The 13377-nt window shown below is 54.0% G+C and overlaps 1 protein-coding gene across 8 annotated transcripts in view; it reads left to right on the top strand.

Annotated features, from left to right (window-relative positions):
* Window positions 1–13377, top strand: part of ZDHHC18 (zinc finger DHHC-type palmitoyltransferase 18) — a 41157-nt gene extending 27780 nt beyond the window's left edge. The window contains exons 7-10 of one of the 8 annotated variants that reach the window (XM_051988118.1): window positions 2437–2549; window positions 4727–4826; window positions 11893–11970; window positions 12622–12719. In XM_051988118.1, the coding sequence (XP_051844078.1) occupies window positions 2437–2549; window positions 4727–4826; window positions 11893–11934 (255 nt within the window). In that variant the 3' untranslated portion in view covers window positions 11935–11970; window positions 12622–12719. The other 7 variants (XM_051988117.1, XM_051988116.1, XM_051988115.1 and 4 more) reach the window with 7 other exon arrangements.

Below are 13377 nucleotides of genomic sequence, written 5' to 3'. Positions count from 1 at the left end.
GCTGTAAATCTTTGATCCTGTTCTTCGGGCTCCTCTAAGGGTCTCTGTCACATGCTGTCTGACCTTTGTTATTATAGCAATAACTGGGAGGAGTTACCTCCCAAGGTACCCAGTACCTTGGTTAGACTCTGATGGTGAACAACAGGTTCTTGGCCAGAAGAGCCAAGCCTGGATGGCTTATAGTCAGCATTGTGGAAGAACTCCTGAATCCCTGAAATCACAGATGTATTTAGTACCTCATATTTATAGTGCTTGAAGGTTTACAAAATGCTTTGTGCCCCAAAACCCCGTGAGGTGTGCAGTACAGTGCCTCTCTTACAGATAAACTGAGGCTCATCCAGGGTTTGGGGTGACTTCAGGCCCACATGAAGTACTGCATCCTGGTATTCTGAAAGAAGAGGCAGGTGGGATTGCTGAGCCATAAAAAATCTTTGAAAGATGGTGACAGGAGAAGCATAGTGTGCCTGAGGAGAATGAGTGGCTCAGTTTTCAAAAAGGAAGAAAATGGAGTTTGCAAATTATAAGAACCTGTGAAAATCTCATGTGGGCTTCTTGAGGAAGATGGCAAGATTTTTCAATGAGTTTAATGGCCATAACCCAAGAAGTGTCCTGAGTGGTTTGACAGCAGCTTGGAAGAAGCTCTCTGTGGAATCACTTGAACGCTGTCTAATACTTCCATCATTTACTTGGATAAAGGACCGAGGGCAGACCTAGCCAGTCTTCAGATGTCCCTAAATCAGGAAGAAATGGATGACACTCTGGATAACAGTATTCCACGCTCTTGTGATGGCCTAGAACAGTTGGCAGAATCAAATCGGGCAAAATTTAATAGACTTAAATGTGCCCTTTGGGCCTTCCTTAGGTTCAACAAAGCAGTTTCACACGTACAAGGTAAGGGAGGGAAGAAAGCGCCAGAGTTTTAGTAGATGATGAGGTAAGTGAGTCAGCAGTGAGGTGTGAGACCCAAAAAAAAGTTGCCAGCATCTCAGACTCCATGGCAGGAGGTTTAAGAGGGCAGTGGTCCTCTAACTCCTCGGCCTGGCTGGGCCAAGGTTCGAGTCCTGGCTATGGCACAGGGGACTACTTAGGAAGGATATTGGCAAGTTGGGGAGTGTCCAGAGGCAGACAGCATAGTGAAGGATAATTAGAGCTAGATAAAATAACCCTCATTCTGTCATGAAGTTAGTCAATGTTTCCAAGGCTTTCCTCCAAGCCACCTCTCGAGGTGGGATATCCCAGCAGCACATTGGACATAGAAAATAGCCATAGTTGGCTTTGCACGGTGTCTGTGGAGCAGGACCAACTCTTGCAGCCAGTGAGTGCTTGGCTCTCTGAGGCCTTGTAGGAGCTGGCTCTGGCCAGGCCAGCAAAGCCAGGCCTGGCCCTCAGGGAATGGAGCCTCTTTTGAAGGGGTTGCTCTAACCTTTGGTGATCTGCCTCTGCTTTGGTGGAGGGGGAGCTGCACCTGGGCAAGCAAAAGCAGAGATCTGTTGAAGGAGTTGTACGTGGTTGTGACAGAGCATGCTGGGTGAATCATTTGGTCCTCCCACAACATTTCTGTGAAGGAAGCAAGATGGATTTGATTGTTCCCGTTTTACAGACCAAGGTGGGCCCTGAATTCCCCAGAGAGATCTCCATCAAGCTGTGTGCCGAGGAGGTCCAACACACAGACAGGCATCAGTCTCAGGAGCACTTTTGTGGTAACAGAATTGGGAAGGAAGCGGGTGCCCACTGATCAGGTGACGAAGGCATGACTTAAAGAAAGAAATGGAGCATCTTGGCAGCACAGTGGATGGTACACAGGCCCAGGAGTCAGGGGCACCTGAGTTTAAATCCAGCCTCAGACACTTGACAATTACTAGCCATATGAGCCTAGGGAAGTCACTTAAACTCAACTGGCTTAAAAAACAAGAAAGAAAGAAATGGAGACTTGGGTGCATGGAGTATCATGATGCCTAGAAGCTAATGAGAGGTCAGGTGGGAATCCCTGTGTCTGACCCTTTCCTTCCCAAGGGGTGAGGACATCATTGTGCAAGAATGGGAGGAAGAGCCCCAGGGGTTGAAAAACTTGGGGGCCAGTCAGCCCAGAGATGAAGAGCATCTCTGGGCCTCCTGAGATTTCCCCTCTACCTGGGAAGAGGGGACTCAGATGCCCCCCCACCCATTCCTGCGTGCCCACAGCCCAACAGGAAATCTGCTAAAGGCTTGAGAAATAAGTGGCTGGGGGAGGGTGTAGGGAAGGAAGACTGGAGTGGGCCTCTGGAGCTGTGAGTGACTGTTCTCCAACTTTGCTTCTGTTTCCTTCCTCTTCACCCCATCACTGACCTCACACCAGCCTCATCTTCTCAAACAGGCCCCCACCTGCCTCTGCACATGTATGAAGTCCCTTAGGGTTGGCTCCCAATTTGGCTTTACCTTGGTTTCTTCTTCTTATAGATCAAAGGCTCGTGGTCCAATAAGAAAAACATGGAGGCTTCCACCAACCCCTACAGCCATAAAAGTGTCGCTGCCAACTGCTGTGCTGTGCTCTGTGGGCCTCTGCCCCCGAGGTGAGCGGTCTCATCCAGCCCCTGCTCCTGAGGCGTCCTAAGGCAGAGGACCAGAGAGGGCTATGGAGGCCACCTGCTCCACATACTCTTTTCAGAGAGGGGAATTGAGGCTCAGGGATGGAGAAATGACAAGCCTAAGACCATACAAGGAGTAGGGCTCCCGTCCAGAGGTGAGGGGTGGGGCAGAGGCAGGGAGGCTTCCTTGCCCAGGTCCTAGTGGTCCTTCCTAACATGAAGGGTACTTGCTGCCTAAAGGAACTCAAAGAAGTTGTTAAAGTGGGATATACTGGTATACCTGGAGACCCAGCTGAATTGCTGAGGGCTGCTTACTGATTTAGGGTAGGGGGAGGGAATATGGTGGTTAAGGGCAGCCTGGAGGCCGCAGGGGTGGGGGGCCTCCCTGTCTCAGTCTTAACCAGAACCCCAGGCCCAGGGTTCTCGTCACCAGAGGGAGCTGGTGGGTAGCATTGGGTGTGAGTGGTCAAGCTGGCTTGACCGGGTGTTAACTGATCCCTCTGCTAGCTCTGAGTCCTCACCCCTCTAATCACCTCATCCTCCTCCTGGACTTCCTGTCCACAATGTATCCTCAGTGCTGTCTCCAGGCTTTCCTGCAGGATGGAAGGCCCAGAAAGCAGAAGCCCACCCTCCACCCACTCCACTTTATCCATTGCCTAAAGCGATGCCCTAAAGGCAGTAGAAGGGAAAGCTAGAACAACCTTAGAGCATATCAAGTCCAGAAACTGAAACCTGAAGACTTTGGGTCTTGCCGAGGTTGCACAAGGATTAAGTGGCAGAGAAGGTTTTGAACCCAGCCCCCTCACTCTAGAGCCAGGATCCTCTCCCCTGTAATGCACTGCTGTTAATGGGGGTTTCGATTTCAGACGCACTGTTCTTGCCTCTGCATCCCCTTCTCTTCCCTTGCTTAGAGGAACAAGCTTTAGAAGGCCCCACATCTTGCCCAGGAGGGAGAGAATTCTGCAAGGGACCTGGGCAATCCCCAGCAGGGTCTTTACAAGCCTGTCAGTTATCAAGCACTTATTAAGTGCCAGGAACTGAGCCAGGCTCTAGGGATACCAAGATAATGGTATCCTGCACAATGAAAATTCACCTTCCCCTCTTTTCCACTGAGAAAGAAAAAGACAGCGCATGTTAGCAACATGTAGAGTTGAACAAGACGAGTTCCCTCATTGGTCATGTTTTTTAGAAACATGTCTCAGTCTGCGCCTTGGCTCCATCAGTCAGAGAGGAGGCAACATGCTTCGCCCTGAGTCCTTCCGAGTTGTGATGGGTCGTTACAATGATCAGTGATGCTAGATCTCTCACCTTGAGCATCGTTGCACTATTGCTGTCACTATATAGTGTTCTAACTCTGCTCGCTTCACTTTGCATCAGTTCAGAGATTTCAGGTTTTCAGAAATTGCCCCCTTCGTCATCATAGTCATATTCCATCCCAATCATATACTACAACTTGCTTAGGCATTCCCCAGGTCATGAGCCTCCCCTCCTTCGGCCCCCAGTCTGTTTTTAGAAAGAACTGCTAGAAATATTTCTGTGTCTGTTTACCCATACTTTGGGGCAGAGACCTAGTAGCGGTGTTTCTGGGTCAAAGGGTATGCAGAGTTTACTTTCTTGGGGCCTAGAGCCAAAGTGCTCTCCACAATGACTGGACCTGTTTAATGGCACTCCCCTGACAAGAAGCATTAGCCGGTGGCTGTTCCTCCACTGAGAGTGGGGGGTGGTACGATGGATGGATAGCCCTCCTCTCTTCACCACCCCCTCCCCCCCATTCATGTGCTTCCTGTTTTCCCATCAACTTCCAATCCATAAAAGTAATAAATTGAGAAGGCCGTGATTTCCCATCCCTGCCGATATTCAGACAGGCTGGAGGACCACTTGGGGATATTGTACATTCTCACTTCAAGTAGAGCTGGAACTAAATGTTCTCTGCAGTTTCTTCCAAGCCAGATTCTGCAAGGGCAGAAAGGTGTACATCCTAAGGCCTCCTGCTCTGAAAGGGAATGGGCTGGAGCTGGGGTTGCTGCTGGCCTTCTCCCTGGGCCTCCTCACTTTGCCACACACACACACACACATCCAGGTGCACGTGGAGGGTGGGCATGGGCTGTTTGGTGCCAGATGCTCTTGACCCCAATGGGTCTCTCACTTTTGTGTCTTTGAAGCTTGATTGACCGGAGGGGATTTGTGCAACCTGACACTCAGTTGCCCTCTCCCACCAAGAATGAGGACCCCACCTGTGGAGCCAAGCCAGACGGCAGCATGGTAGGAGGCCTCCCCTAGAGGAACTAAGTGCTTGCCAGCCTGCCAGTCCCTCTTCCCTGCACCCACTGCCTCCCTGTGCCTGCTGGACCTGCCCCTGCCCCACTGAGGCAGAGCACCCCGACACCCAAGTCAAGCCTCCTCTTCTTTATTTCGGCATTGCCTTCCCCCACCCTGTGGCTGCTCCTGAACTCTTCTGTTGCTGCCCCATTCCCCCCATAGGGGATTTCCCCTCTGCCTAAGTCCAGGAGCCGTGTGAAAATGACCAGAGACTCCCCATTGGCTCTCAGCAGGGAGGCGACAGACCCTCCTCCTGGTCATAGTTGGGGGGATGGACAAGTGCCCACTTTGCCCTAGAGAACCAGTTTCTTGCCTTTTATTCCCACGTCCACGCCAAGGAGGTCTAGCCCTAGATGGACAGACGTGGGTGTGGGGGCCCCGGACCTTGTCACAGTGATGATTGGGGGGCCCTGAAGGCTCGGAGGGTAGAAGAGCAGATCTTAGGGACTGGGAACTCCCCAGAATTTGGGGATTACCCATGTCTTATCAGGAAGGAGCCAGAGCCACCCAATAGGGTGGGCAGGGTGATGGGAGGGGGAGGGGGGTAGGATGCCCTATTTGAGCTTCCTGGACCGAGGAGTGAAAGCCCTTCCTTTGTCTCCCCAAATCTTGGTCCAAGGACCGACCTCCAGGCTGTGCTACCTCCTAGTGCGGGTGAATCACACACAGCTGCGCATGCACACGGACACACGCTGGCAATACTTGAAACGGGTCGTACTGAAGCTGCTGGGCATTTTGCACAATTTTATAGAACTCTTTTCTACATAGAATTTTTAAAAGGAAAAAAACCCTCAGCCCCGTTGTTTCTCTAGTACTGGGTGGTGTTGGCAAGAGGCAGGCTGGTTTTGTGATTTTGTTACGAGGGACCTTATGGTTTGTTGTAAGTGTGTCTGTCTGGCTCAGTGTGTGTGTATGTTTTCACTCGCGCCCGCCTGGCTGATAGGTTGGCCGGCTCCCACTCCCCCACGTGGCCTGCGTTTCTGGCTTTTTTTATTGCCGCCCCACCTGTGGGGATCTGAGCCTAGCAGAAGCAGGCAGGGGAGTGAGAATGAGAGAGACAGAGTGAGTGAGTGTGTGTGTGTGTGTGTGTGTGTGTGTGTATGTGTGTGTGTGTATACATGCTGGTTGTGAATGGCAACTTGGAGTTCCCAGAGGGGCCAAGTCCTCCTTCTGGGTGTCCTCCCACACTCTTTTCTCACCTCCCGCTCTCCCCCTCCCAACCACGGACTTTGATGTCAGAAGCCTGGTGGCTGGGTGACGCCAGGGCCCCCCTCCCTTCCCCAAGCTGGGCTTCCGGCCTGAAATCTGCCCCGACAGGCCAAAGTGTATTGGGGTGGGGTTATGGGAGTATCAGGAGATTTGAGCAGTCCCTGCAGCCTGTGTCCCCTCCCAGGAAGGAAGAGCATCTGAGGCTGGAGCCGGTTGGCAACTCCGCCGACTGTTGCCCCTCAGTCTGTGATTTGGGGGACAGAGGCCCCTGGAGGGAAGGATCGAGCCTAGGCTTAGCCAAGGGGAGATCGAGCCCCTGGGCTAGAGTTCAGCCTAATTTATCCCCTCTCCCAAATGCCTCAAGCCTTAGCCCCTCTTAGGAGCAGATGAGAAGCCCGGGACTGCCCCGGGTCCTCCGGCCAGCCCCCATGGCCCTTAACTGTGATATTCCCAGACACTACTGAGAGGAGCGAAGTGGTTGGAACACTCCCATTAAGGTCCCCTCCAGGCTGAGGGGCAAAGGGCCGGAGAGCCGGTCCGTCTAGAAGTAGCAGTCGTCCAGGGACCTCTCAGAGGGCCCGAGCTGAGGAAAGCAGGGGGAGCTGGCTTGGGGGGAGGGGGGAGCCCATTTGCCTTTCACTGGAGCCAGTGTTCTTTGTTCCTGCCTGTAATAAAATTTTTATTTTTAAGAGTTGATTTGCTTTGGTTGGTTTTATTTTTCCTTTGAAAAAGGAGGGAGCTGGCGGGGACTCTGCTTTTCCACCCAGACCACCTAGACCTTCTGGGTCTCCTCTAGGCAGAGCCATAGCTGGTTCAGGCCTGTCTTCTCACCTGATTCCAACAAGGTTACAGATCATCTAGGCCAGAATAGAGAGGCCCAAGGGACGGAACCCCCCAGGTGGGGATGGAACCGAGGACTTCTAGGCTCGGGCAGGAAGCATCCTGTTTGTCTATTTTCTCCATCTCCCTCATCTCTCACGAGCTCTCTGGGGTCAGAGATGCCCTTTCCTGAACCATCTTCATCTGGTCCCTCCACTCCCAGGAGTTTGGAGGGCCACAGGTCCTAGTTTGGAGCAGGGGCTCCTCCCACCCTGTGCCCAGGGGAGAAGTGCCAGACAGACACCTCGTAACACTGGCGCTCTCCGGTATCTCCCCTCCCAGGAGGACACCTGTCAGGACTTTGCCATCTCCTGCACAGCCTGAGGGGAGCCAACAGGCCTCCTTGCTGAGGGTTAGCTGGTAAGAGCATCCCTCCCTCCCTCCCTCCCATTGGCGCCCACCCTCATCTCACCATCATTGCATGCCTCACAGAAACCGTTCATCTGTCTGGTGTGGTGTGTTGTGTGTGTGTGAGCAGGCGCTTTGTAGGAGGGCTGGGTATGGGGGAGCTCCCCCTGCCCCCCGAGGGACAGGTTAGGTTGGGGAAGTCAGCAGCCTCTCCCACCTGGAATCACACCTGATGGCGACCAGCGGGGAGGACCTGCCTTTCCCTGGGAATCAGATCCTAGTTGTGCTGTGGCTGGTAGCTGGTAGAGGAGGGAAGAGGGGGCTGATGGGTAGACTCCCCTCCTCCAAGCTTTTCTGGGCTCTAGCTAGAGAAGGCTGGAGCCCACAGGAGCCTCAGTCCAGTTCCAGGGAGGGTGAAAGCCCTTGGTCTCGGTCATCCATCTTCGCTTCCTCCCCTGCAGTACTTTTGGCTTGGTTTGATTCATTCTTTGCTCTTTGTGCCCTCCACAGTCCCTTGGTGGCCGTTCAGAAGGGGGCCCATCCCCATCCCAGTAGCCTGTGCTCACCTCCCCCAGGCCTTCTCCTCCTGTTCCTGCCTGAGCTCCTTTACCTCTAACCTCTCTCTTCTCCTTCCTTGCTGTCCCAATGATGGGGGAATTCCAGTGTGCAAGGGACCTTAAGGAGTTTTTGAGGACCGCAGCCTTCTGCCTCTCTGGGAGAAGCCCCAAGCAGGCGGGGAGTCCAGGATCCCCCCCTGCCTGAAGTCTCGGCCAGTCTGCCACCGTCTGTGCCTCCAGGGTTCGCCCTCTGCCTCCTGTATGTCTGCTCAGCAAGGGTCCCACCCATCCCCCCGCCTCGTGGGGACAAAGACCCAGCCCCAGAAGAACCTGTTGGGCATTTGTCCTCTCAGCCCCCTCCCCCGCCCTGCCCCTGAGCTGGGACCCTTCCTCCCCCAAATTGTTAGAAGCCATAAAACAGCTGCTAAACCGGTAAGCAATCCCCTCTCCTAGCCTGTTTCCCAAACTCGTAAGGAGCCAGGGCCCTTCGGAAATCTTGCCTTACAGACGATGTCTAGCTGAACAAGTTTTCTTCTGAGTCTTTTGTGCTGATGACGCTGCTGAACAGGTTAGGTGACTGTTCTAAGCACCAGTGGCCTAACTATTCCCACGCTGCCACCAACCCCCCCCCACCCCCCCGAGATTTGAGGCGATACCAGTGCCCTTTGTCCCTGGCTCTCTGGTCCCCATTGCGAGAAGGAGGACTGGGTCTTCACGGGGCAAGCTTAGAGGGAGCTGCAGGATCAGGCCTTCTCCGGGCCGGCCCAGCACTGGGGAGGGGGGCGGGAAGAAGGGCTTGGGGCTACTTGTCTTTGCCTTTGACCTTTTTTTGAACCAAATAAAGATTCTTTTCCTTGCTGTACACTCCTACCTGCTTTCTGCACCTCTACTCGTGGGCCATCCGTTGGGAGGGGGAGAAGTCCCGGGGGGATGGCTCAGTGGGGGGGCGGGCCCAAGTCACAAAGGGCTCATCTTGTCTCCCCAAGAGGGTGGTGGTCCAAAGGCTGTTGTCCCCATTTTATAGACAGGAAGCCAAAGACAGTGTGGGGTTAGAGCGCGCCTGAGCCAGGAGAACTTCTGCTCCATCCAGAGCTGGAAGGACCTTGGAGTTCATGGAGTCCAACCTCTTCCCTTTCAGATGAGGAAGCTGATACCCTGAGCTGTCACATGGCTTACCCAAGCCAGAGGCAGGGTTTGAACTCAGAGCAGCCTGATGAGCCCGGACCAGGCTCCCTCTCCGGGCTGGAATCCCAGCTCTTGTCAACTAACAGCCAGGGTGACTGATGGCAGAGCATCAGACCCGGCTTCCTCCTTTTCCAGGGGCTCACGCTGCTTATCTCAGTGCCCCGGGAATGGCTGGCCTGGGCCTGGGCCTGGATGCCCGGGGCACCGCTGAGCCTGCCAGCCTGCGGGACAAGGAGCTGGCCAAGCCCCAATCCCTAGAGGCAGACGAACCACGGGGAGCCGAAAGAACATCTCTGACTCGGGTCGGCCCAAGTCCAGGCCCAGGCCTTTCTCCATTGTCCCAGCTGGCCCAGGCAGCTCCCATGACCTCAGCTGAGTCTCACAGGAAGCCTCCGACATAAACTCTGTTAACCCCATTTACATGGCGTGCTCCTGAGCTTTGGAGGCAGGAGGAAGGCCTTGCTAACTTTGGCGGGATTGCATAGAACTATATCTCTATCTATAAACTATATATATATGTATATGTGCATCTATGTGTGTACTGAGCAAAGAAAACCCTTGGTGACTTGGACAGAGCTAGGTACATATATAGGTAACTTTACAGGGCTGCGTACATATATATGTGTGTATTTAGCAAAGAAAGCCCTTGGTGACTTTGAACAGGACTGCATATATGTGTGTATGTGTGTGTATGTATGTATATATATATATATATATATATATATATATATGTAACTTTACAGGGCTGCGTACATAGTAAAGAAAGCCCTTGGTGATTTGGACAGAGCTAGGTACACATATATGTAACTTTACATGGCTGCATACATACATATGTGTGTACTTAGCAAAGAAAGCTCTTGGTGACTTTGAACAGGACTGCATACATATGTATATGTAACTTTACAGGGCTGCGTACATATATATGTGTGTACTTTGGGATTACCCATGTCTTATCAGGAAGGAGCCAGAGCCACCCAATAGGGTGGGCAGGGTGATGGGAGGGGGAGGGGGGTAGGATGCCCTATTTGAGCTTCCTGGACCGAGGAGTGAAAGCCCTTCCTTTGTCTCCCCAAATTTTGGTCCAAGGACCGACCTCCAGGCTGTGCTACCTCCTAGTGCGGGTGAATCACACACAGCTGCGCATGCACACGGACACACGCTGGCAATACTTGAAACGGGTCGTACTGAAGCTGCTGGGCATTTTGCACAATTTTATAGAACTCTTTTCTACATAGAATTTTTAAAAGGAAAAAACCCTCAGCCCCGTTGTTTCTCTAGTACTGGGTGGTGTTGGCAAGAGGCAGGCTGGTTTTGTGATTTTGTTACGAGGGACCTTATGGTTTGTTGTAAGTGTGTCTGTCTGGCTCAGTGTGTGTGTATGTTTTCACTCGCGCCCGCCTGGCTGATAGGTTGGCCGGCTCCCACTCCCCCACGTGGCCTGCGTTTCTGGCTTTTTTTATTGCCGCCCCACCTGTGGGGATCTGAGCCTAGCAGAAGCAGGCAGGGAGTGAGAATGAGAGAGACAGAGTGAGTGAGTGTGTGTGTGTGTGTGTGTGTGTGTGTATGTGTGTGTGTGTATACATGCTGGTTGTGAATGGCAACTTGGAGTTCCCAGAGGGGCCAAGTCCTCCTTCTGGGTGTCCTCCCACACTCTCTTCTCACCTCCCGCTCTCCCCCTCCCAACCACGGACTTTGATGTCAGAAGCCTGGTGGCTGGGTGACGCCAGGGCCCCCCTCCCTTCCCCAAGCTGGGCTTCCGGCCTGAAATCTGCCCCGACAGGCCAAAGTGTTTTGGGGTGGGGTTATGGGAGTATCAGGAGATTTGAGCAGTCCCTGCAGCCTGTGTCCCCTCCCAGGAAGGAAGAGCATCTGAGGCTGGAGCCGGTTGGCAACTCCGCCGACTGTTGCCCCTCAGTCTGTGATTTGGGGGACAGAGGCCCCTGGAGGGAAGGATCGAGCCTAGGCTTAGCCAAGGGGAGATCGAGCCCCTGGGCTAGAGTTCAGCCTAATTTATCCCCTCTCCCAAATGCCTCAAGCCTTACCCCCTCTTAGGAGCAGATGAGAAGCCCGGGACTGCCCCGGGTCCTCCGGCCAGCCCCCATGGCCCTTAACTGTGATATTCCCAGACACTACTGAGAGGAGCGAAGTGGTTGGAACACTCCCATTAAGGTCCCCTCCAGGCTGAGGGGCAAAGGGCCGGAGAGCCGGTCCGTCTAGAAGTAGCAGTCGTCCAGGGACCTCTCAGAGGGCCCGAGCTGAGGAAAGCAGGGGGAGCTGGCTTGGGGGAGGGGGGAGCCCATTTGCCTTTCACTGGAGCCAGTGTTCTTTGTTCCTGCCTGTAATAAAATTTTTATTTTTAAGAGTTGATTTGCTTTGGTTGGTTTTATTTTTCCTTTGAAAAAGGAGGGAGCTGGCGGGGACTCTGCTTTTCCACCCAGACCACCTAGACCTTCTGGGTCTCCTCTAGGCAGAGCCATAGCTGGTTCAGGCCTGTCTTCTCACCTGATTCCAACAAGGTTACAGATCATCTAGGCCAGAATAGAGAGGCCCAAGGGACGGAACCCCCCAGGTGGGGATGGAACCGAGGACTTCTAGGCTCGGGCAGGAAGCATCCTGTTTGTCTATTTTCTCCATCTCCCTCATCTCTCACGAGCTCTCTGGGTCAGAGATGCCCTTTCCTGAACCATCTTCATCTGGTCCCTCCACTCCCAGGAGTTTGGAGGGCCACAGGTCCTAGTTTGGAGCAGGGGCTCCTCCCACCCTGTGCCCAGGGGAGAAGTGCCAGACAGACACCTCGTAACACTGGCGCTCTCCGGTATCTCCCCTCCCAGGAGGACACCTGTCAGGACTTTGCCATCTCCTGCACAGCCTGAGGGGAGCCAACAGGCCTCCTTGCTGAGGGTTAGCTGGTAAGAGCATCCCTCCCTCCCTCCCTCCCATTGGCGCCCACCCTCATCTCACCATCATTGCATGCCTCACAGAAACCGTTCATCTGTCTGGTGTGGTGTGTTGTGTGTGTGTGAGCAGGCGCTTTGTAGGAGGGCTGGGTATGGGGGAGCTCCCCCTGCCCCCCGAGGGACAGGTTAGGTTGGGGAAGTCAGCAGCCTCTCCCACCTGGAATCACACCTGATGGCGACCAGCGGGGAGGACCTGCCTTTCCCTGGGAATCAGATCCTAGTTGTGCTGTGGCTGGTAGCTGGTAGAGGAGGGAAGAGGGGGCTGATGGGTAGACTCCCCTCCTCCAAGCTTTTCTGGGCTCTAGCTAGAGAAGGCTGGAGCCCACAGGAGCCTCAGTCCAGTTCCAGGGAGGGTGAAAGCCCTTGGTCTCGGTCATCCATCTTCGCTTCCTCCCCTGCAGTACTTTTGGCTTGGTTTGATTCATTCTTTGCTCTTTGTGCCCTCCACAGTCCCTTGGTGGCCGTTCAGAAGGGGGCCCATCCCCATCCCAGTAGCCTGTGCTCACCTCCCCCAGGCCTTCTCCTCCTGTTCCTGCCTGAGCTCCTTTACCTCTAACCTCTCTCTTCTCCTTCCTTGCTGTCCCAATGATGGGGGAATTCCAGTGTGCAAGGGACCTTAAGGAGTTTTTGAGGACCGCAGCCTTCTGCCTCTCTGGGAGAAGCCCCAAGCAGGCGGGGAGTCCAGGATCCCCCCCTGCCTGAAGTCTCGGCCAGTCTGCCACCGTCTGTGCCTCCAGGGTTCGCCCTCTGCCTCCTGTATGTCTGCTCAGCAAGGGTCCCACCCATCCCCCCGCCTCGTGGGGACAAAGACCCAGCCCCAGAAGAACCTGTTGGGCATTTGTCCTCTCAGCCCCCTCCCCCGCCCTGCCCCTGAGCTGGGACCCTTCCTCCCCCAAATTGTTAGAAGCCATAAAACAGCTGCTAAACCGGTAAGCAATCCCCTCTCCTAGCCTGTTTCCCAAACTCGTAAGGAGCCAGGGCCCTTCGGAAATCTTGCCTTACAGACGATGTCTAGCTGAACAAGTTTTCTTCTGAGTCTTTTGTGCTGATGACGCTGCTGAACAGGTTAGGTGACTGTTCTAAGCACCAGTGGCCTAACTATTCCCACGCTGCCACCAACCCCCCCCCACCCCCCCGAGATTTGAGGCGATACCAGTGCCCTTTGTCCCTGGCTCTCTGGTCCCCATTGCGAGAAGGAGGACTGGGTCTTCACGGGGCAAGCTTAGAGGGAGCTGCAGGATCAGGCCTTCTCCGGGCCGGCCCAGCACTGGGGAGGGGGGCGGGAAGAAGGGCTTGGGGCTACTTGTCTTTGCCTTTGACCTTTTTTTGAACCAAATAAAGATTCTTTTCCTTGCTGTA

The sequence above is a fragment of the Antechinus flavipes genome, chromosome 3, assembly GCF_016432865.1.
Source record: "Antechinus flavipes isolate AdamAnt ecotype Samford, QLD, Australia chromosome 3, AdamAnt_v2, whole genome shotgun sequence".
Taxonomy (NCBI): Eukaryota; Metazoa; Chordata; class Mammalia; order Dasyuromorphia; family Dasyuridae; genus Antechinus; species Antechinus flavipes.
Note: the sequence above shows the minus strand (reverse complement) of the source record. Positions and strands in the feature narration are given on the sequence as shown.